This window comes from Amphiura filiformis, chromosome 4 (genome assembly GCF_039555335.1).
Source record: "Amphiura filiformis chromosome 4, Afil_fr2py, whole genome shotgun sequence".
NCBI lineage: Eukaryota > Metazoa > Echinodermata > Ophiuroidea > Amphilepidida > Amphiuridae > Amphiura > Amphiura filiformis.
The window spans coordinates 23,832,664-23,856,048 of NC_092631.1; the positions used below are offsets into that span (position 1 = coordinate 23,832,664).

The 23,385-nt window shown below is 36.4% G+C and overlaps 1 protein-coding gene across 1 annotated transcript in view; it reads right to left on the reverse strand.

Moving 5' to 3' along the window:
- Nucleotides 1-14,720: 14,720 nt before the first annotated feature.
- The window catches only part of LOC140150075 (RNA-binding motif, single-stranded-interacting protein 2-like), a 321,704-nt gene continuing 313,039 nt past the window's right edge, over nucleotides 14,721-23,385 (reverse strand). Inside the window, exons 12-13 of the mRNA XM_072172077.1 lie at nucleotides 20,537-20,664; nucleotides 14,721-17,150 (exon numbers count right to left, since the gene is read on the reverse strand). Of these exons, the coding sequence (XP_072028178.1) occupies nucleotides 20,569-20,664 (96 nt within the window). The 3' untranslated portion in view covers nucleotides 14,721-17,150; nucleotides 20,537-20,568. The remainder of the gene's footprint in view (nucleotides 17,151-20,536; nucleotides 20,665-23,385) is intronic.

Here is a 23,385-nt window from a genome sequence, read left to right on the forward strand (position 1 = left end):
TTAAAAAAAGAGTATTCTTGCAAATAATTTTGGTATAGATTGTTATAGATTTCGGAGGCGTATTTCGGATCGGGATTCCCGGATATTGATGGATCCTTTCAAAATTATAAAACTGGGTTGTGCTTATATTAACTATGCTAACCAGCCAATCAGAGTTCGCCATGCAGAGAAATCGGTCCTTGTGATTTTTATAAGCATAATTTCAGAGGGGAGGTTAGCTCTCGCTGTACGTCTTATATAACTCCATTCATTTATTCATTCATTCTCCATTTTACCATTTCATCGTCACCATTATTTTAATTGTTGAATTCATCTGTCATCTTCTACTACTGGTATGTGGTTTTAACGTAAAATAAAATAAACTGGTAGTAAAGAACTGCTGTCAAGAACTTGTATCATTTCCTACATGCCTATGGACCCAGGGAGACACTCAAATTACATACAGTACAGGTATGCTTGCTCCCCAGGAAAGACCCCCCATTTTTGGACAGCGCAGCTCCAAAAGATCCCTGAATTTTTATCATAATAGAGCGCGAGAGACATACACTTTTTTTGATATTTTGATAAATTGATCATTTCTGGTTTCTGCAGGTGAAAACCTTTGCAGAGATCTACCATTTTCAGTTCCGCAGGGAGCATACCCAACAATAAAATTGATATGCATACACAGACCAGCTCCAATAATAATGATACGCGTCAACCCGCTATAGTATTAGGCCCTTGAAACTCTTATCTCAGGTTTCCCATCACTTTTTTTCCAGCTCATGAGCCAACTTTTTCATTAATATGGTGATTTCAACACCCTGCTTGTGACTTGTTCTTTATCAAAAGTGGCATAGATTTCTTTATGACATGGGGGTGGTGTTGGAAAAAAAAATTGAAGTAAAGTGAATCCAGCACCTTGTGGTGACAGAAAAAGTTTATTTTATATTTTACAAATGTGTGCGAGTGCACAAACATTTCTTGCCATATTGAAGCTAAAATTGAAAAGGGGCCCTATGGTGCAAAGTAGAACAAAATACGAGCGAAGATCACAAAAATGGCACTTTTTAGGCCATCATGGGCTAAATAGAGTAACTTGTGAGCATCAAAATACCATACACCAGTCGGGCTTTTTAAAAAGATAGAGGCCCGGCTGCAAAAGTGCGTAAAAGTCCAGCCCTGTCAGATACAAAATATCAACAACACTCCTTGTTTCCACACCTTATCTGTGATTTATCAGAACGAGGAAAAACACAACGATATTTATGACATTGGCACCAAAATCTTGTATTTGATATTATGGCTTAATTGCAAGAGACGGAATAAAAACTACAAAGACACAAACGCATATCATTTAACCTCCCCACGTCGTCTGCCAAAGTTTTATTGTTCCCAAATCAACAAGCACTTGGTCAAGACATTAGTTTTGATAAAATTATTTCCTCATTAGTATAGAAATACACTTCTCCCAACACTCTCTTTCAATCCGCATTCCTAGAAAATCACCCATCCAATCAAATTTACTTGTAACATCAGTGTTTCTAGAAAATCACTTCTTACAAATTTTATTCACAATTAAGTGTTTCTAGAAATTTTACTCCTCCCAACATTAAACATCACTCTTTCTAATTTTAACAATGGAATCCATTGTGACTTCACATCGTATTCTACCAACATTTTTTTTAATTCATCATTAATTCAGCCCCAGTTTGTTTCTTAGAAATGTCTTGGAATAAATCCTCTTCTCTTCCACACTCTCCTTCATCACTTACAAAAAAAGTCATTTTTTTTATTTTAAAACCTAGAAGAATTTATTATCTACAAATACTCCTCAGTAGCCATTTTGGTTTCATGACTACTCTATTTCATTTTATTTACACCCATAATGTCTACACTACTGTTTTGTCTATCATCACTGGAATCATCGTCTGACACTATTATAACAAACTTAAAAAAAGACACGGAAAGACTTACTATTTCTATGAGCATTACCTTTGTACAGCATTATTTTTTACTTAAACAGTAAAGGCAGTAAGGCCATTTTTTTCTTCTATTAGTTGTCTTTTTTTTTACAGTGCACCTAAACGTGACCTAAATCACGTCTAAATTGGTGTTAAGTTTCTTATTGTCAGTACCTACCTACCTACCTATATCTACCAAATCTAACTACTTGCTACGCTACAACCTACTCTACGTTTAATCCTAACTACAACCTAGGGTTTTTTGTAATATCTATAACAATTTGTGCAAAACTGTACATCACCATGTTCACTGATACAACATCATTTTTATTCAGCACATAAACAAGAATTTGGTACAGTCTATTCCTAATTTCTACATACTGCCAAATTCTGCTTGTGCTAGACTTGCACCAAGTCTTGCAACTTACACACTCCAAATAGACTCTGTATTCCCACATATTTTTTCACACTTCATAATCGTTCTTTGACATGAAACATCAGGAGCTCCCATTATTCTCACTACCAAAGACAAAGTTCTATTAGCCCATAGCACATTCAAAAGTTGTATGTGATGTGGGTATCAAACTAGAAATCATTCCAAATGAAAGGTCACATTATTGATCACACAAGTGAATGCAATTTTTAGAACGGTGCCTTTGGTTGTGAGGTGATTTAGGATCACAGATCTTCAGCCATTAATTACAATACTGCCTTCGCAGGCTAAAACAGCAGTATCTGTTTCGTAAATTGTTACTAGATACTGCCTTTCACTTTGGGTTCCGACTGACTCAAAATAGACTATTCCAGTTGATATACATACCCCCTATGGAAGACAAGTCCTTATAATCTCCCACACAGGGAGTGTGAATATCATCAAATGAGGCTACCAGAATGGGTGACTTCATTTGAAATCTACATTCCCTGTGTAGGAGATTAAGGTCAAGTTTTCCATACTGGGGGTGTATGGATTTCAACTTGAATAGCCCAATATTTGCTTCCCATATCAAAGCACAGTGTCTGTTGTTATTGAAGACTCTGCATTTTGACTTTGTGAGGAAAATGATTCAAAAACATTTCAGCTGCTCAGTGCCAGAAGCGGTTAAGTGCAATAGCTGCCATGTGTAGGTGAGTACAATATACTGTGTGTAAATTGCCAAATGTTCACAGGGCAGCTATTGCACTTACCCACTTCTGGCACGGAGCAGCCGATGTGTCTCAAGTATAAAGGCAGCATCCAGTTTGGAATTTGTTCAACGATACTGTGTTTTTCCTTAGGAGAGCGGACCAGGATGGGCTTCCTTGCAACAAAACAAAACTCTAAAATGAATACCAAGCTGTCAGTTTAAATTCTACTTAATAAAATATTTAAAACTTGATCTTAAACTAAATAAAATTTCTTCACATAAAACATAATAAAAATACAATTTTTAAGTGACTTTCCATATCATCTTTCATACACCCCCCCCATCGAACAAACTCATGGTCACAGCCACAGTAAAAAGAGAGTATAGCTCAAACAATGTGGTTTTATGCAACAACAGTTCCCACTGAAATGAGCAAAGCAATACCAGAATTAAGTTATACTAAATAAACAGTAGTATATTACTGTGCAGTGTACACCACTCATTGTGAAAGTGAATCAAGTTGAAGTTGAACAAAGTATAGGTCTTACAATCTCTTGACACTTTCCAAAAATGTTTGATTAATGGTTAACAATATCTTTGTAGTGTTCTAGCATTCTTCCCTATTATGCATAACTTTTGGAAAATTGGAGATTTGCTAAAACTTTATCACAATTTCCCAAAATGTTTTAACTTCTGATTTATGTTTAAAGATGTACTTTGGTGTTCTAGCATTCTTCGCTTAAACGCCCAACTTTTGGACAGTTTCAGAGATTTGTGCGCAATCAGCATGCCCTTGTAACATGTTTATCCGACCACAGGAATAATGATACAAATGTGGGTAAAATAACAACATCTTTTGGTCTGAAAGATGCCTATCGGTAATGATTCAGACTTGACCTTCGTTCATTTTAGTTTGGGTACAGATATGTGGGTTGGGTATGTGCAGCTGGAATTTTGGTAACTGACTCTGAAATTTAACCCTATGAGAACTACCTGCCGATTGGCCGAAAAGAAGTTTTCATTATCAATTAGACCAATCAGGAACATTGTTAGAATAATTTCACCACACAAAAAGAAATCAGGGTGAATTATTAACAAAGCCCCATTCTGATTGGTGATTAAAATAAAGATATCATGTAATTGACCAATCAGAGGAAATGTTAGATCGGCAGGTAGTGCTCAGGGGGTTAATGAGATAGATGCTAACCAATCTTATAATGGTGTAGATTTTGAAATTTGCTAAATTAAGCTTATTTGCAAAGTTTTGAACAATTTTGTGACATAATAATGGAGAATTAGCATATTTTCCCAGATTTTTGAGAAACTTTTGAAAAAGTACACCTGCTCTATTCCAGTTTTGTACAATTTAGCAACACATCATTATATCACAGAGCCTGGAAATTCAATCAATCTCAGCTGTATGTAAACACCCACCTGACCTCCAGATAAATTAACATAATATGACCATATCTTCTTTTCTAAAAGTCAAACAACAATAATTGTCCATTTATTTTGCGAACATTGTTATCACTACAAAAAAACTACAACTTCATAATCACCAAACTCTGCTAACTAAATTCACAGCCATATATACAGTGCATTTTGTTAGTAATCCACATGCTGGGTCACACCAAATGATGATGCTGCTGGTAAGTTGACCTTTGACCAGCATCACCTAAACCATTTTATTTAGTAGGAACATGTGCAGGTGCAATGGCTATTAGTTCTAGTCTACGCATGGCTAATGAGCTATTCTAGTTGAAATCCATGCACCCCCTATTGAAGACATGACCTTAATCTTTCGGAGTGTGAATTTCAAATCGATTCACCCATTCAGGTTATCCTATTTGAAATTCATACCCCTGTGTGGGCGATTAAGGTCATGTCTTCCACAGGGGGTGTATGGATGTCAACTAGAATAGTGCAATGTGGTTTGATCACAGTAAATTAAATACTTGCCGATCAAAAATCATTGAATTTCTAAAATTGTATTGAACCAAGCAGTTAAGATGAAAAAAGGTTTTTGTAAAAAAAACCACAAACCACACAAGCCAAAATGTAGACTGGAGTTTAGCCCAACACTTTGACTATAGCATGCAATTATAGTTCAGTGTTATTTTGTGCATTGAAAAAGTGCTTTGGTGCAGTGCATTCATTCATCCCAATTTATACTAAACATTTCCACCATGTATCACATGGGTGTCACATGAGAACCATATGTGACTCCTCGCCACAACTGAGCCCGGATGTCGCCAATCATCATTTTTGAGATATTCAACCAAAATATTCTGCTTGAAATTAGCTTTAAAATGATGTATATCATGTCTATAGTACTTGACATTTAAGTAGTGAAAAATCAATAAAGCAGTCAATAAATCCTTTCTTTCCTATTGTTTATTGTTAAGTTCGATGGAGCATATCTCAATAGTGGCACTGGCAACATCCGGGCTCAGTTGTGGCGAGGAGTCACATATGGGTGTCACATGAGACCCATATGGGTGTCACATGAGACCCATATGGGTGTCACATGAGACCCATATGGGTGTCACATGAGACCCATATGGGTGTCATATGAGAACCATATGGGTGTCACATGAGACCCATATGGGTGTCATATGAGAACCATATGGGTGTCACATGAAACCCATATGGGTGTCACATGATGAGATCCACATGGGTGTCACATGAAACCCATATGGGTGTCACAAGAGACCCATATGGGTGTCATATGAGACCCATATGGGTGTCACAAGAGACCCATATGGGTGTCACATGAAACCCATATGGGTGTCATATGAGACCCATATGGGTGTCATATGAGCCTCATAAAACTAGCCAGTGGGAAAATATTTCTCAGCTGGTTGCCTGTATGGTTCTTCACTTTGCAAGTGATCAATTCTTTTGGATAATGTAGTATGCAATTGATGAAAAATTGGAGTTGAAATTATTTAATGAAGTGATGGATTATTGAGAATAGAAAAATGTGTTGCGGGAAAAAGTGCAGTGCTGTATGATTGGGGTGAGTGCGGTTTGCAACCAGAGAATCCTCGCGATTCCTACCCGGTGCAGTACAAAGTGCAAACATGCATAATAACGTGCTAGTGCGGGCATGCAATGGGCTATTCCACCTGAAATCATTACACCCCGTATGGAAGACATGACCCTTAATCTTCCACACACAGAGTGTGAAATTCAAATGGGGTTACCTGAATGGGTGACTCAATTTGAAATCTACACTCCCTGTGTAAATGATTAAGGTTTTGTCTTCCACAGGGGGTGTATGGATTTCAACTGGATTAGCCCAATTAGTGCAACTACAAACTACAACTATTACTATCACAAACATCATAAACATTTATGTGCATTTCTTTTTACATTTGCTGGATTCTACAAAAACACCTTAAACATTAAAAACATTTCAATATATTAAAACTTTGATTTGCATGACAAAGAGATGCACTACATGAAGATATGGTCATATTTTGTATTGTAATGTCTGCGGTGTGAAAGAAGTACAAAGATTACGACTAGAACAAAATTTTAAAAAGTGAACTAAAAACCTAAACTTTTAACCTTATTAATATAATTTTGCTGCCAGGTTGACAATATCTCTTGACAAAAGATCTATGCTTGCAATTGTTATGGTCTTCACAAGAGAAACTGCAACAGTAAAAGCCACCCTTCACATTACATATCTGTCAACCAATGAAGATAACATCTACCAAACATTTCCTCATTTTTAAACAACTCGGGTCTACAGAATAAGTCATTATTAAAAATAGCAATTAAAAAAACTAATTCAATTTAGCTGACTGATCAAAGAAGAGAAAAAGAAAGAGGATTAAATTACAATTCTTATCTAATTATTTATATATATATTTGAGATGTTGATCACAGACTCAATTCAGTCCCGTTTATTTTATATTAATTTACAGAACAGTCTTTGGAATCGGAATTGTCTGTTTTCATCTTGCAGCAATCATGTTCCTTCATAAATAACCTTTTTCCATTCCCAGCTCATTGCACATCATTTTATTATGTTAATAAATAGCAAAGCATAAGTTTTTGGTAAAAATTTACATGCCCTGAAATTCTCAAGCAAAACCACTGCTATCTTTTTACAGTGTTTCTGATTGGCCAATTGAAGTACAGCTTCTAAATATATAAGCTTAATCCTCTCCAGCCCCACCACCATTCTTACCATGCTGCTTATTTGCTCAATTAATCATAACAGTCTTGTTGTAACCAATCAGCAAGAAGGACTCATGGGTTAATCCTCTCCAGCCCTACCACCATTCTTACCATGTTGCTGATTGGCTCAATTAAGCATAATATTATTCTTGTAACCAATCAGTAGGTAGTACTCATGGGCTTAAGCCTCTTTAGCTCTATCGCCATTATTACATGTTTCTGATTGGCTCAATAAATCATAATAGTCTTCTTATAACCAATCAGGAGGTAGTACTCATGAGGTTAAGCCTCTTCAGTCCTACCACCGTTCATACCATGTTGCTGATTGGCTCCATAAATCATAATAGTCTTCTTGTAACCAATCAGCCCATAGAACTCATGGTGTCAAGGTAATCAAACTCTTAACTCATTATCCTGATAATGTTGATTTTGTTTCCTTGCCACAAATAAAACTGCTATTTGCTTTATATTAAAATGATGGTGCAATGAGCCTTGATGATTAATAAATAGTATCTACACATACATATCTTTCTTTCTTGAGTTGTTTTTCTTGCGTTTTAGACCCAATTCTTGCCACCAGTCTATAAATAACAAGCAGCCAAGAGTTGTATACCCGTCAATATCTCTTTTCAATATATTACAAACTCCGCACTATTTTATCTTACAGTTCTGACAAACATGCAAAAAAAGAGGTTTATGAAAATGCTCCATCCTGAGAAGTAGCTGTTTTTTGAGTTAAGTTTCATCTTTCTCAGTTATGTTTACTTTTAATCCACTTACATGTGGTTATCACATGATCATCATGTGACAATCATATGTAACCCATATGGATATCACATGCATGCCATGTAGGTATCACATGTACACCACATGGGAATCACACGATCCAACATGAGCTACATTTGCATATGATTTATCCCTGTGGACCAAGACATGCAAATCATAAGACCTTTTTTGCTTTTGATAAAAACTCTATTGAACATGTACCAAACAATCCCATCTCAAAGTCTACACTTTATAGCTAAGTTCCAAAAATAATATTTCTTTGGATAAATGTTTATACCATCTACATGTATGATAGTTATGAGGTTCATAAAGGCAATGATGAAGAATAAGTTAGTTTAGTCGATAAACACGACTCTGTATGCTGAGGTTCAGTATTTCACCCTGCTTGATCCTATTTGAGGTGGGTATAGTTTAGAGAATATATCTTACCCTTCCCAGAATCCTTTGCAACACGATGCATAACCTCATGACATCCCTATTACTTTGTACAGGTTCCCTTTGTTTTCATGCTGAGAACAGATTGGCTAAGCATAGGTTAATACTAATAATAGTCAAGAAATAAAACATATTTTGCAAGATTTGGACGTGCTCAGTTCATTGAAGTACTTTTTGTCACAATCAACCAATGTTGCTCACGACAGCAAATCAGTACGGAAAATTGAAATGGAAGAAATGCATTGTGGGAAGTGTAAGATATCTTCTCTGGGTATAGCTTAAAGCTCATAAATTCTTGTTCTCGTGGTAATTGAAATAAGATTGGTGCAAATCTACAGATGCTAAAGAGGTAGAACCAAAGAGTACCGACTCCGCCATGTTTGTGTGTCACTCATGGAAGACAAATTACTCCCAGATTATTTTACCAAGAGGCCAGCAAACTTAGATTGTTTGTGTTGTGTGTGTAACGTGTGGTGCTCGCTAAGTGCTATGTATGCAACCATACCATCAAGTGTGTCACAGGTCAATGGTTCATCATCTGATCAGTCAGCCTGATGATGCGTCTTGGATGAGACGCGATACTGTCGCTTTCAAAAATAGTAAGTCCAGATGAACAGATTTAATACTCATTTTACTATATGAACGCAACCCTTTGTAATGCTCACACCAAGTCTCCTTCCAAGTTGGCTTTACACTACTATTTGCCCTCTATGAGCGACAAACCAAAATGGCAGCTTTACCATAGCATTACACACATGGCAATTTTGAGTTGGTACTCTTTGGGTCTTACCTCCTTGACAGGTGCCGAAAGATGGCAATGACTACATTTCACAACAACAAAAAAGTGACTTTGAAATGTAAAAATGATAATCTTTTCGTGTGAAAGTGAAACTGTGCTAATAATTTTTCTAATAAGCATCTTTTGGAGAGAGCCCAAAACCTGCATTCAAACAGCATAATTATTTTCAAATTTACCAGAATGAAAATTCAACATCACAGCCTAAAAAAATGCATGCGATGTTGAAATTACATCCAGTGAATATAACAATTTCTAGTATTATGATATGTAATTAAGATGATTCCCAGGTGCATGAGCCATGTTCAAATATATCTAAAAAATTGTATTACAGATGAAATCATCTGGGTCATGCCACAAGCAAACTAATGAGAGGATCACAAAAGGTCACCTGACATCACATGCTTCCCACAAGGGCATCACATGCACCTCTCATGGGTATCACATGCACCTCTCATGGGTATCACATGTACCCCACATTAGTATCACATGTATTATCACCTGATATTGCCTCCATATTTTTTCTTGCATAATCTCATTTATACCACTTGAACATTGATAATATCAGTCATGTTGCTTCATCTTTAATGTACGTACCTTCATCTCCATTCCTTTATGACTCAGTGACCTTATTCTTTGATTTTAAAACTTAAACTACAAAAAAAAAAAAAAAGCATTTTCTTCTCTCATGGGAATCAACTGTTTTTGACTCCTGTATGCATCAGTTCAAATTTGGAATGACTGACTTACATACAATTAAGCATCGCAAAACTGTTTTGTTTTTGACACAAAAAAATAGCTACATACTACAACATTACTCAACATATACAAGTGTACACTATGTACAGAAAGATCTATCCCTAGACATTGAGGTAATTTTTGCGACAAAACAGCGGAGGGATTTCTTACAACAACTGCATCTTGACTCGAACAACAACGGCCTCAACCCTTCTGTCAAAGTTGCATCACATGCCAATGAGGGGTAGAGCTACTTTCAATTATTTTTACACCAACCATGCAATCTGACATTCAGATATCGAATTGGACTTTGACAAAAGGGTTGAGATTCAAGCCATAGAAGACCACAATGGTGCACCACAATAACAATTTAACACAGCTTTGTTTTAATTCCTAGTAATTTCCCTTTGCAGCATTCAATCTTGCTTGATGCATTTCGATAAACCAACTCATAACATCCAATTTTCAGGCATGAGAATGGCTTTTTTGAAAACTGCCTGTAAAAGCATGTAAATTCGGCCCAAAACAGGCTGAAAAAAATAAAAATGCGTAGATTTGGACAATAAAACTGCCTGAATTCAGGCAAAAGCCTGAAAATTCTCATAACTGAATTTTGATTGTTTTAACTGAGGTAAACAATGACAAAGCAATGCATCATGGGAAGGCATGAATTTTTACTGTGATACAACCCCTTACACCTCATGTTATATACAGCCTGTATTCAATATATCCCATCATGCACTATTCCAGGGGTAACTTACTTCAGTGGCATTCTTGTGGTGTACATGTCTGTCTTACTATTGCACAGACATCACCTTTTCAAACCCCTTCAGAACTCAAAAACAAACAAAAAGCCATAAAATAGTGCAATGACCTAATATATGGAAAAGATCAATTCTGTCTGAAGGATAAAAAAAGCAATTCCACTTAAAAGGAGAGTACCAGTTGAAATCCATACAACTCCATATGAAATACATATTATGACCTTAAATCTTCCACAATGAGTGTGAATTTCAAATGGGGTTACCTGAATGGGTGATTCCATTTGAAATCTTCATTCCTGTGTAGGAGACTAAAGTCATGTCATCCAAAGGGGGTGTATAGATTTCAACTGAACTAACCATTCCATGCTAAATCTGTTCTGCGGTGCACCTGTGCTTCTAAATATTTTTTAAACAATAGATCAACATAATATCACTGAAAAACAAAAAAAATCCTTAAAAGTTATTTTTTTACTTCATTTATCTACAAATTATCTTAAAGACAAGTACATCTATCTGTACAAAACTGAGCAACATCAACATCGTCATGGTTACTTCACAAACGTAAAATGATGCAAAGCACATTTTGGGCTGTTCTGTGGCAAAGAGATGAATCTAGCATTTTTTTCGGAACCCTCTTACTTGCATAACTTCTAATACTACCTTTACATCCATGCACACATTTCTGACACTGATTTCTGTCGCATCCAACAAACACTGCATGTTTCCATTTTCTACAGCAATTGACCTTTTTGGTAAATCCCACAATTCCATGCGTTAGACCCCAGATATCGTCATTTGACGTCTGGGGTCTAACCAACCGCAAGGAATTATGGGATTTACTGAAATGGTCAATAACCTGCTTAAAAGAATAGACTTATCCCTCTACAAAAGCGTTTACGCCATCAGACAGAAGAACAGGGTAATTTTGTCGATGTAAAATCGCAATAGCTACCATTTACACCATTGGGTGAGGAGAGGCAATCATGACATCTTGAATAAATGTGCACCATGGGGGTGCTCTTCACCTTCTCAGCATATGCAGGAAGCCAATCAAGGAATATGTTCCTTTAATAGACTGCCAGATACATGAGTAGGTGGAGAGTGGTAATTGAAAAAAACCTTGCATACATTTATGCAGCATCATGGGAATTGCTGGGTTTAAAGACCTTGAAGTCATGATCACAATGCACTGCCGGATACCCATAGACACAAGCAGGTGGAGGGTGCCAATTGAATAAATACAATGGGCATTGTGTGTGAATATATAGTGCTGAATGAATCAAATTATGAAATATTATCCATATCACATTGATTAATAAAGCATAGGTGCATCACCCCCGTCACACACTAGTAATGGGTCCACTGTGCTATTCCAGTTGAAATCCATACACCCCCTATGGAAGACACGCCTTAAACCTCCAACACAGGGGGTGTAAATTTCAAATAGAATCACCCATTCAGGCAACCTCATTATGAAATTCACACTCCCTCTGTGGGAGATCAACATCATGTCGTCCATATAGAGGGTGTAATGGATTTCAACGGGAATACCCATTTTAGCGCTTACAACAAGGTTTTCAACAGAGATTACAGAGGCATTCTTTTGCCACAGAACAGCCGAGGTTGTTTTCTTCAAAGTCGTCTGATTTCTTTGAAATAATCAGATGGGTCTTAAAATTCACATCTAAAAATTCTACAAGGTAGGCAAATTATCTACATGTATTAGACATTCTCTAAAAACATTTTTTTTTCTCAGAAGCTAAAAGTTGTTGACGGCAACATTTGTACACATCTCTTTACGTGACTTAATAGGGTTATCGTTTCTTTAAAAATAGCTCCTTTTCAAAAAATAGCAAAATAGACTCTACGTACATGACGGGTTCCATTTATATTAACATCATCATAAATGATAATAACAATTCATCGTTTTTGTTTTAAATATCTACTCATTATGGAACTGAACGAAAACAAATGTGTACATTACAATAAAACGACAGTTTCAACATCAATTGCGCCCTCCCTTTTCTAATATGTACAACAACCGACGATAATCTGCAAGATTTGGAAGTGATGTGTGTTTGTATTCTATGTACAAGCTTAAACAATTACATCATTAATTCAGCGCGTGTTCAATTTACGACAATAAAAGTGCAGATTACCATCATCACGTGGAATTTTCATAAACATTGTGGCAGTCACGCACGCGCGTACGTACGTACGGTTGGGTTTCGTGAATCGGAGTCATTCGTAAGGCAGAGTAGGTCCATTAGTAATAAGAACAATAATTACTTGTTAATTTACGAGAAACAACTCGTTCACAACATTGCATGGAATTGTCGATCATCCATTGGCTCTCCTATACATATATGCAGACGTTCATTTGCTACTGTCATCGCTAATGCTCATAATACAAGGCAAATTGAATAAGGAAGATCCTTCTGTAAAACGTCACTTAAGACGGCAGAATATTGATAAATTGTTGGCATACACATACAGACTTTCAAAAATTTGTTTTTGTTAAAAAACTCACAAAAAAATCAACACACATGTTGCTCATGAAACAGTTATGAAGAAACTTACTGGCCTCGGAGAAAATCTACAAGAGTTGACATTTTGCATCAAATAGTTCAAATTTTATGTATCAAGATCGGCGCACTTACAATGATTGATGGGGTTACATGACAAATAAACACACCCTAACATCGGCTGAATCTTTGTAAGTTTTTTGTAGTAATTAAGCCGCTGTAAACTAAGTCGTCGACTGACTGCAAAAAGGTAGTAAGTCCATGTGTAATGAGAAATTTTCACAGGGGAATAATTTTCGCGAATTAAGAACCCTACAAAAAATGTGTAACTCATAGGCTTCAATATGTGCCCATCCACCACAAACTGGTCGTAAAGTCGGCATTTTCCATTTTGAGATACAATCAAAAACAGTATATAGATTACTATGTATAATATATCAGGAATTTGACCTTTGATGAACCATAACTTCACTTACAGATGTCCGATGAAGCTGGTTGAGGTGTCATTTTAAAGCTGAAAGTACATACGTTCAAAATCTACAATAAACAGAAAATGGTCTAGAGCCGACTTTACTACCATTTCGTGGTGGATGGTCACATATGCATCAGTTTGAAACCATGAAATAAGGGAATCAAATGCCTGTTCAGAACAGTTAAAATTGCGAAAAAAAATATCCCTACGAAAATAACAAGTAATACACATAACACTTACGACCTGTTTGCAATGAATTGGCAATGCATACTACAAAGACTTAAAATACACATTACATCCCTGAACTATTTGAAAAATACATTCTCATCAGCAAGGATCAGGTATATACAAATGCAAACCTGAGTTACCTTGGATGACCGCAATGTTTGTACTCTGCACTGGTTGACTTACGATACATATAAGTGAGCGCTTGGCACAAAACCTCTTGTAAATCAAGCAATCAGCTTACTAATTTGATCAACCAAATGTAAAAATGGACTATTCCATTTCAAAACCATGCTCCCCATGAACAAATGGAATAGCCAATGTAATTTATCTATCTTCCCAAAATCTATTGTTTTAGCCATAGCAACATGCATAGAATAAGACAGTAGTATGCATTCATCATACATCAACCACACTGTATTTTGTATTGAAAAGGTAACTTACACTAGGATCCGCACATGCTCATCTATCAGGGGCACAGTTCTTTAACCCCAATACATGTGTACATTCATTGAATGACCTTTAAAATTTTGAGTACAAAAACTCATACTCTGCAACTTGAGGTCAAATTTTGCACTATGATTATGTAATTAAGGTTATTGGACTATGCCATTGGGATGAGGCTATTGTGGTCCATAGTGTTAGTTTTGGTTTTCACCGTATGATTGATGTATGCCAGTGACGCCTAAAATTAAATAAGTACACCTTTTTTTTTTGTTTCTTCTTACAAACTTTCCAGACATTTTGGTCACACAGATGAAAACTTTTGCCATTTCTAGCTACTCCGTTTAACAGTTTTCACTCAAAGACTCTCTGCTACATACCCACTAGAATACTGTGGAAATAGTGTTTAGGTGGTTTTCAATAACATATAACAACATGGAATCAAAGTTACTGCATTGTTTGTTGAATTTCTCAAAAACTTGGAGAGTGATCTTTGCCTTTTGCAGACAGCGATGTCAACACGCCAAAGCAGCTGTTTCGCATGTATATCTTTCGATGCGTGCGTGTACGATAGCGATTTGAACGAATCATCACGATTCATACCGGCACACAATGAAATTTTCTATGACAGCACTGACTGCACTTCAGTCAAATTCAACCCAGATTTATAATTATATCAAATTTTTATACGATTTTATCATCTGTCTTCATGATTGGCATAATAAATTAATAATAATTCACTTTTTGCATGATTCATTTCATAACATTTTAATCCCAATTAGAGAACTTGATTGATGGATGGTAGAAGTTAATGTGTGTCAATGAATAGGGCAACATCAAGGAGATTAGACTAGAGAGGCCATATACTATGGTAAACCTGCCATCTTGGATTGTCAGGGATGGGGACAAAACCCGAGTACCTCTGGCATTTATCATTATTGGTATTATTACCACAATGCATTATATCCAGAAAGCAAACAAGTGCTGACTTTATATGGTGAAATAATCCAAAGGTATTGTCGTTGGGCAGAAAAAACCTCCTATGTGTTTGTGGCCCATGAACATGTTTAAAACATAACTGCCAATCAGGTGGTTTTGCTTTAAACATGTTCATGGGCCAATGACACATAGGAGCTTGAACTTGTACAAACATGGCGGAGTCTGGGCTCTCCAGTTTAATCTTTTTGAGTGAGGGAAATACAATAAAATGGGGAATCAATCGGCCATATTGGCTTGTCACACATGGGCATCATAAGAGTTTACCTTTAGATTGTTTGGGAGCAACTCAAGCCCACATATCCCAGTGGGCAAAATGAGCTCGTTGGTTTAACGTCCAATTTTGGTTGCATGAAAGTTTGTATAAACGTAATTTTACCTTTATAACGAAACAATGCAAAGGTACACACATCTCACCTCAATGGTAACATGCAAATATGGTAGGAAGCATTATGCTTATTACTCTATTAATGGTGCATGTATACACCATTAAGACCCCAATCGAATTATCTCAATTTATCACAAACAAATCCCTCTTATAGGTGCTCCATGAGCATTCAACAGTGACATCAAATCCCCCTTATAGGTGCTCCATGAGCATTCAACAGTGACATCAGATATGCTAAGCAGGTTGAACTTTCTTAGCTGTCTCTAAATCTAAACATCTTTTACATGTAGGAGAAACTAATAAGGAACCAATTATTCCCTACAACTTTTCTCCTGCACAAGGCTTCTTTATACAGGAAACAAACCAGCAAAATATCAACATATAAATTTAGCTGGTTTTCTATAATCCAAATGCATTGCAAATGTAAGAAAAAAACAAGCATGAACTTAACTAAGTTCCCTGTCATTTCTCTCCAAAATAGCCTTTGTTTGTATGAAGTAGAAACCAGCAAAAAAAGTTCAACCCGCAGCTACCAATTGAACAAAATACACTTTGACTTCCTTCAAGAAGCTTGAACAAGATTTTAGTTACTTACTGTACAGTGCCTTAATTATAACTAAAACACAATTTATTGCGGTGGGTTTGAGTCTCGCTCCATTGATGAGTTGACTCAGTGTGTGCTATACATCCGTGATGTCGCTTCGCTTTTTTCCATCTTTTTTCAGTCTTTTAATTTGTTGCACCAATATTGCATCCATTCTTTAGGTATATACAAATATAACATTCATATCACTTTTCAATAAACACATTTTATAACACAAACCATTCACACATCATTTGTCGGTGGATCGAGTCACAATCCATATCGCCTCTCGTAATAAATCTGTCATTCTCGTCGATCGGTAAAAAAATCCGTCTTACTCTTCCTTCAAACATTGTACAACACTCCACTGAAACGGAAGCCATTAATTTCTTCCTCATCACACCCGATCCATCACTTTTTATGTGCATCCATTGAGCTGTAGCATTCACAATACTCTCAGCTAGTAGTGTTCCACTCAAATGTGCTGAAGAGGTGGTGACGAGCTGTATATACATAAATCTGGCACTTATTTTTTTGGAGTCGATGCTGAGGCTACTTACATTAAGGTTTTTTTTTTTTAATTTCTCGATGATCTATTTGTACATCATAATGCCCACTTCTCATGAGGGGATTAAGCTTGGAATATAAAGAACATCCAAGTTGGAAGAAACATTGAATTTTCTTTTTTCTTTTTCCATCTACTGACTGTTCACCTGCTAATTCTGCAGATCCATTGAATCCTGAAAGAGAAACACGGGAGAGGCACGTCATTAACTGCTCAATGCACAACCAACAAATTCTTCATGGTAATATAATAATTGCATAAAGTCATGATGTGAAAGAAGAGGCACACTATGCATATAATTATGTGTACATCCATATCAAACGATGCACTTGTCGGCTGCTACGTGTGTCTCATTTCACATAATAGCTGAAACCAGACTCATCTCAAGTGGAGATCACTTCAAATAATCCCCAAGTCACATTGTTAAGGGATGTGCTCTGTATTCCTAAACCATTTGACTTTAATGGGGTGATTTGAAATACAGTGGCCTCCACTTGAGATGAGTCTGGTATTTATTCCTACCTCTCATTTGAAATGAGACACATGTAGCAGCCGACAAGTGCATCGTTTTGATATGGATGTACACATATATGATTTTACTGATGTACATTCACATAGGGCAGTTAACATTTGGATTAAAGATTGTTATAAAGCAAGGCCACAATTTGGAACATCCAAATAATGGGTCACTTTTAACAAAACCAAATATGTCAACAAAATTGTTTGTACAGAAAGCCGTTTTCTATCAAAATGTGTTAAAAATGTAAAATTGTTTGTTGTAAATGCTATTTAAGAATTGTAAATGCCACTGGAAAATAATAATAATTGTGTTATTCCAGTTGAAATCCATACAACTCCTATGGAAGACATGACCTTAATCTCACACACAGGGGGTGTAGACTTCAAATGTAGTCACTCATCTATAGGAGGGTGTATGGATTTCAACTGGAATAGTCTATTGAAGAGCCCAAAGACTAGATTGAAGGGAATCAAATGCATGGGGGTAAAGGGTTAGACAAGATGACAGTTGGGAACAAATTAGGCTACTTCATTCGAAAACGACACCCACTTTGAGGAAGATTTTTAAAATTCTAACCAAATATAGCAGGTTTAGCCATACTAGATCCAATTTCATAAATAAAAAGTGGAATAGATGTAGACGACTTTGAAATTCAGAACAGACTTGTTCAATTTTGGACCAAATTGTGCAATATCAACTGGATATTATAATGTTAAAGAGGAAGCCCCACCAGAGTAGTTCTTCTGGGGTGACCACAACCTGCCTGGTTATCAAATTAATCAGTAACAAGGTTATCTCTGAATTTGACAGGTGCTAATTGATGTTTTAATGTTATTGCATCAATTAGCACCTGTCAAATTCAGAAATAACCTTGTAACTGATTAATTTGATAACCAGGCAGGTTTGATTCACCTCACAAGAACTGCTCTGGCAAGCTTCCTCTTTAACAACTGGAATAGAACATAAAAATAGCACCAATTTCCAGCTGGATTGAACAATCTTCCAAAGTTGGGGTGTGGATTTTAAATGGAATAGCCTAATGCATGAAATGATGGCAATCTTAACAGCTTGTTTTTTCTACTTTTCTCTGCATCCCTACATGCACTATTTCTAACTCCACAGAAAATCATGTGACATGCACACATCAAACTAATACATTCAATACAATCGCTGAAAACTAAACGAGTCACTAAATATTTTTTCTTTTTCTGTTTTGTAAGTTAGGCCTGTCACAAAGACCTGTGCTAGTGCATATCAGAATCAGAGTTTTCTTACCGTCCATGAGAATTTCAAATGAATGAACACAGAGTGCCATTTAAGATGCAAATGTTATACCGCTATATCCCTTAAACTCCTTGTGGATGCCTTCTCATGGTTGAGTGGCGGGAACGTGGACATTTGTCACTAAATGTTCATGCATTTTAAATTCTCACTGTACATATATTTATAACACACAAGTAATCTCAGAGAGAAAGATATGCGGACATTTTGACCAGTTTGTGACCATACCTCTACAGCCACCATGTGTTGAATATATATCACTTTTCACCCATACGTGGTATTGACGTCAGTGTGCATTTCATTGGGCGCAGCTTCAACTCACTAGCGTTCACTCAAAGCGCTGGCATTCGCACACACAAACTTAAAGACGCCGCATAGTTGCGCGTGCGAAACAGCTGCCTAAACAAGTTGATGTCACTGCCACATCAGGGTGAAAAATGGCATAGCAATCCTGTATTATGTATTTCTGAAGTGGGCTCTCTTAGGTAGTATTTCTTGATACAGATCCTGATTCCTGAACCAAATCTATTGCCCTGATGGAGGGTGTGTACTCAGTATATTTTATCTACTGGTGTATCAATCAAAACTTTCCTAGGAATATTTGGGGGGGGGGGGAGAGGGAATTCTCAATTATGGCATCAATCCAGCCACAATTTGCCAATAAGTTTAGGAATTTGGTTAAAACTGTGCCAATTTGTGTCAAATTAATCGCAAACATGGGCTACAGGCACTAGGATCCACAACATGCTCATCTATCAGGGGCACAGTTCTTTAACCCCAATACATTTGTGCAACTTGAGGTCAAATTTTGCACTATGATTGTTTAATTGAGGTTATTGAACTATGCCATTGGGATGAGGCCATTGTGGTCAATAGTCTGGTCTAAAAATGGTTTGGAAAATAGGTAAAGCGATGACTCAACTTTTGGGTTTTAGTATCAAAACTTGAGTCTCTTGTGTATATGCATACTTGAATACCGGTCAAGATGATCCAAGATCTTTGCCGCCAAGATTACTGTACCTACCACAGATGCCTAGTAGGCTGGATACTGACCTAGACTAGCAAAGCATGCAGGAACCATTGAACAGAACCTATTAGGCAGGTCATACAAGTTGGACCTATTTTCAAATCACTGAATATTTTGAAGAGTTTGTAAATTTTTTCAAAATATTTACATCAAATTGGGAAAAAACAGAATCACAATACAAGGACTTGAGATACAAAAATGTATAGATTTGTTAAACATTTTGACCAATACGCTATTCCAGTTGAAATCCATACACCCCATATGGAAAACATAACCTTAATCTCCCACATAGGGAGTGTAGATTTCAAATGGAGTCACCCATTCAGGTAACCTCGTTTGAAATCCACACTCCCCATGCAGGATATTAACATCACATCTTCCATACGGGGAGTACGGATTTGAATTGGAAAATCCTGATTTAAGTTGATTTGGTTGGTATGAGCACTAAAGGGAATAGTGCAGGGTACAAGCATATACAAAAGCAAGCATGGAAAAAACTGTCTGATTCTGCCTAGTAGGTTCTCAACAATGAAGAAAAACCCAGCAATATCTTCATATACATGTATGCCAGTCAATACGCTAACACATACTAAAGCCCACACATGATAAGCATATGCAACATTTGGCACAAAAGAAGAGATAAACATTCGCTGCATGTTCACATTTTTGTTCGCTGGCTTATATGCAAAGATATTGCTGGAGAGAATTTTACGAGAAAACAGAGACGTTATACCTGCTTCAAAAATGGCTTAGAATTGTCTCTTTCTATTTTGCCGATTGAGCAGCTGTTCCATACATCAAAGCTTGAGACTGCTGGGCGGCGGCAGCAGCTACCTGGGCAGCTTCTTCCACCTGCTGTTCCTGATGGGGGGAGGGTTGAGATTGAGGGGTTGAATGTTGGTCACCAGATTGCAAGGGCATCATCAGTGCGGACCCGTCACCCTATTTGCATGAATGGTACGACCCGCCAACACCACATACCACAAACACACCAATCACCAGCATAAATACAGAGCGGCATCCAGTAGCATAATATAGCGCCACCACAGTTAGAAGTCACAGAGATAGTAGGCGATTGATTGAGCAGGCAGGTAGGTAGGTACAAGATGAATGGGTGTGCGAGTGATTTTGAGAGACAAAAAAACAACTACAGGTCAGAAAATCTAGCTACCTAATACTACCACTTCTACAACTACACTGACACTACATGCAGGTGAGAAGATATATACAGATATATATATATAAAAATGGTGAGGTATATAAAATGGGTATGCTGTCACACATGACCCAGCTCATGTTTCTTACCATCAAACGTGCCAAACGTCTTATTTGCTACACAGTCTTTCTTATGTTCTACTCGAGCAAATACGGTTCGGCGATCATGTCCTGTAGAGTGTGGTAGAGATTAAGTGTAAAGACAGGGTTGGCATTAGACTTGGGAGCAATTGATGGTAAGAATACAGAACTACATCAACACCACGACTACTGATACTATGGGGTAGGAGTCAGAGGAGATAAATATATTACTATGTTGTACAGCATATAGTGTGTGTTTGTGATCCGTGAGAGCTACGCCTCCTTGCGTTCGCATACATGCCTGTAACTGTGTTATCTTCAGTGTCAGCACAGGGGTGTGCATGCATGTGTATGGGTGTTATGTATGTGCATCCCTGTGTAAGGTGTGCATATGTATAGGCCTACATAATATGTCATGTCTCCATGAGAATGCACCATTGTGTCAGTGCAAGAACGTTGTATCTGCATTTTTGTCATTTTACAGAAGCATTTTTTTGTTTCAATTTTTTTTTACTTACTGCTTCTTAATTACTGCTTCATAACCTTAAATTATTGTATTAAAAATATAAGTAAATGCTTCTAAGACTTGTAAAATAGCTTACAATATGTGCATTTACCTGCATGTCCATAATCCGTCAATTTTGCTCAAAATGGCGCTTGCGACATTCTTGCACTGACCCAGCGATATATATGATACAAGCAGCAGTTGAGTATGTGCCAGGGTGTTTGTGTCTGTGTTGTATATGATTTGTTTTTTTATTTCTTTATATTAGCTTCATTTTATTAGCTTGTCTTTCCTACATATTTTTGTAGTACCTTGGAATAGGCTTTTTTAGATAGATGGCACATTATAAATAAATGGTCTAGTATTTATATTATTATCATTATTCAAACTAAATATCTTTAACTGCGATATACAGAAGATGTTCACCTTAAAAAAAAAAGGAATACAAATTATCAAATAACTATGTTTAAAGTTACTATAAAAATACTAACTAATCATTATTTAGATCAGCTATGATAACATCTTTAAAAAAAAATTTAAAATAATAAATATCGAATGAGTATGTTTACTGTTTAAAGTTACTATGTTCTATCTAATTATCTACAATTCATTATTTAGATCGGCTATGATAGGTTTTTGGGTCTAAAGCGCTCACGGTGAAATAAAATAATACAAAAATTCATGGTTATATTCAAACTTTTCCTGACACAAACGTCACTGCTGAACAGCATACCCATTTTAGAAAGGTGAATAGTCAATGATGTGGATGCTTAAACAATCTTACATTTGTTCTTTTCAACAAAACCAAAATGATTTTGTTTGCAAAAAAACAAATTACTGCTCATATTTCTTTTTGTAACAGAATAAATAAACAAAAAATTTATGTTCTACAGGCATAAATATTTGAATGTTTCTTAAAACTGGTCATAAAATTAATGTAAGTCAAAAAAAAATTTAGCCAAAACTTTTTTCTTTTAAATACAACTTGACAAAGATAGTTTCAAGCATTCCACAGCACCTTTACAGTGAATAAGTAATGTGCTATTAAATAACTACACAAAACACATGATATTGTAGCCCTTAACCAGTAGGTTATACACAGATATCTAGTGTTTTTGCTTCACCGCAGTTACAGTAATGTCTATGCTTTGATGCATATGATGCAAGCATGCCAATGTGCTTCTTTTGTATGCACATCCATGTATGCAAGTCAAAACAGATGGATCCAGTGTGAGTCTTGCATTTTTATACAAGTGCTCGTACCTGCTACCATACCCAAGTAATCACTTGTGCCAGTTTCCTCAATCTGCATCATAATATTATGTGTGTACATGACGCAAAACAGAGATGAAACACAATTCCTCAAATTTACTTAGCGTATTGGATTTGATTTTTTTCCCTTTCAAAAAGCAATTTACCATTTCAAAATATAGAAAAAATGGACAATATAATGGAAAAAAAAAGCATACTGTTCCCAGACTTTCTAGTCATTACGTATGGGTTTGAGCGACATACTGGTATTTTTGCTTATAAAAGCGTATAGTAATTTTGAACTAAAACAGCGCACTTTTGGATTGATTTTTTTCTTCAAATTAAATTTCTAAACCCCCTCTTTAATTTTCAGATTTATACACAACACACATGCAAATACCATGTATAAAAATATGAAATTATATGAACCATTTCTATCATGCTGGTCCAACTTAATACTGTGACCACACATTAAAAAAACGTATGCCACTGCCCCGATGAAGCTAAGTCACTGCCTCGATGAAGCAAAA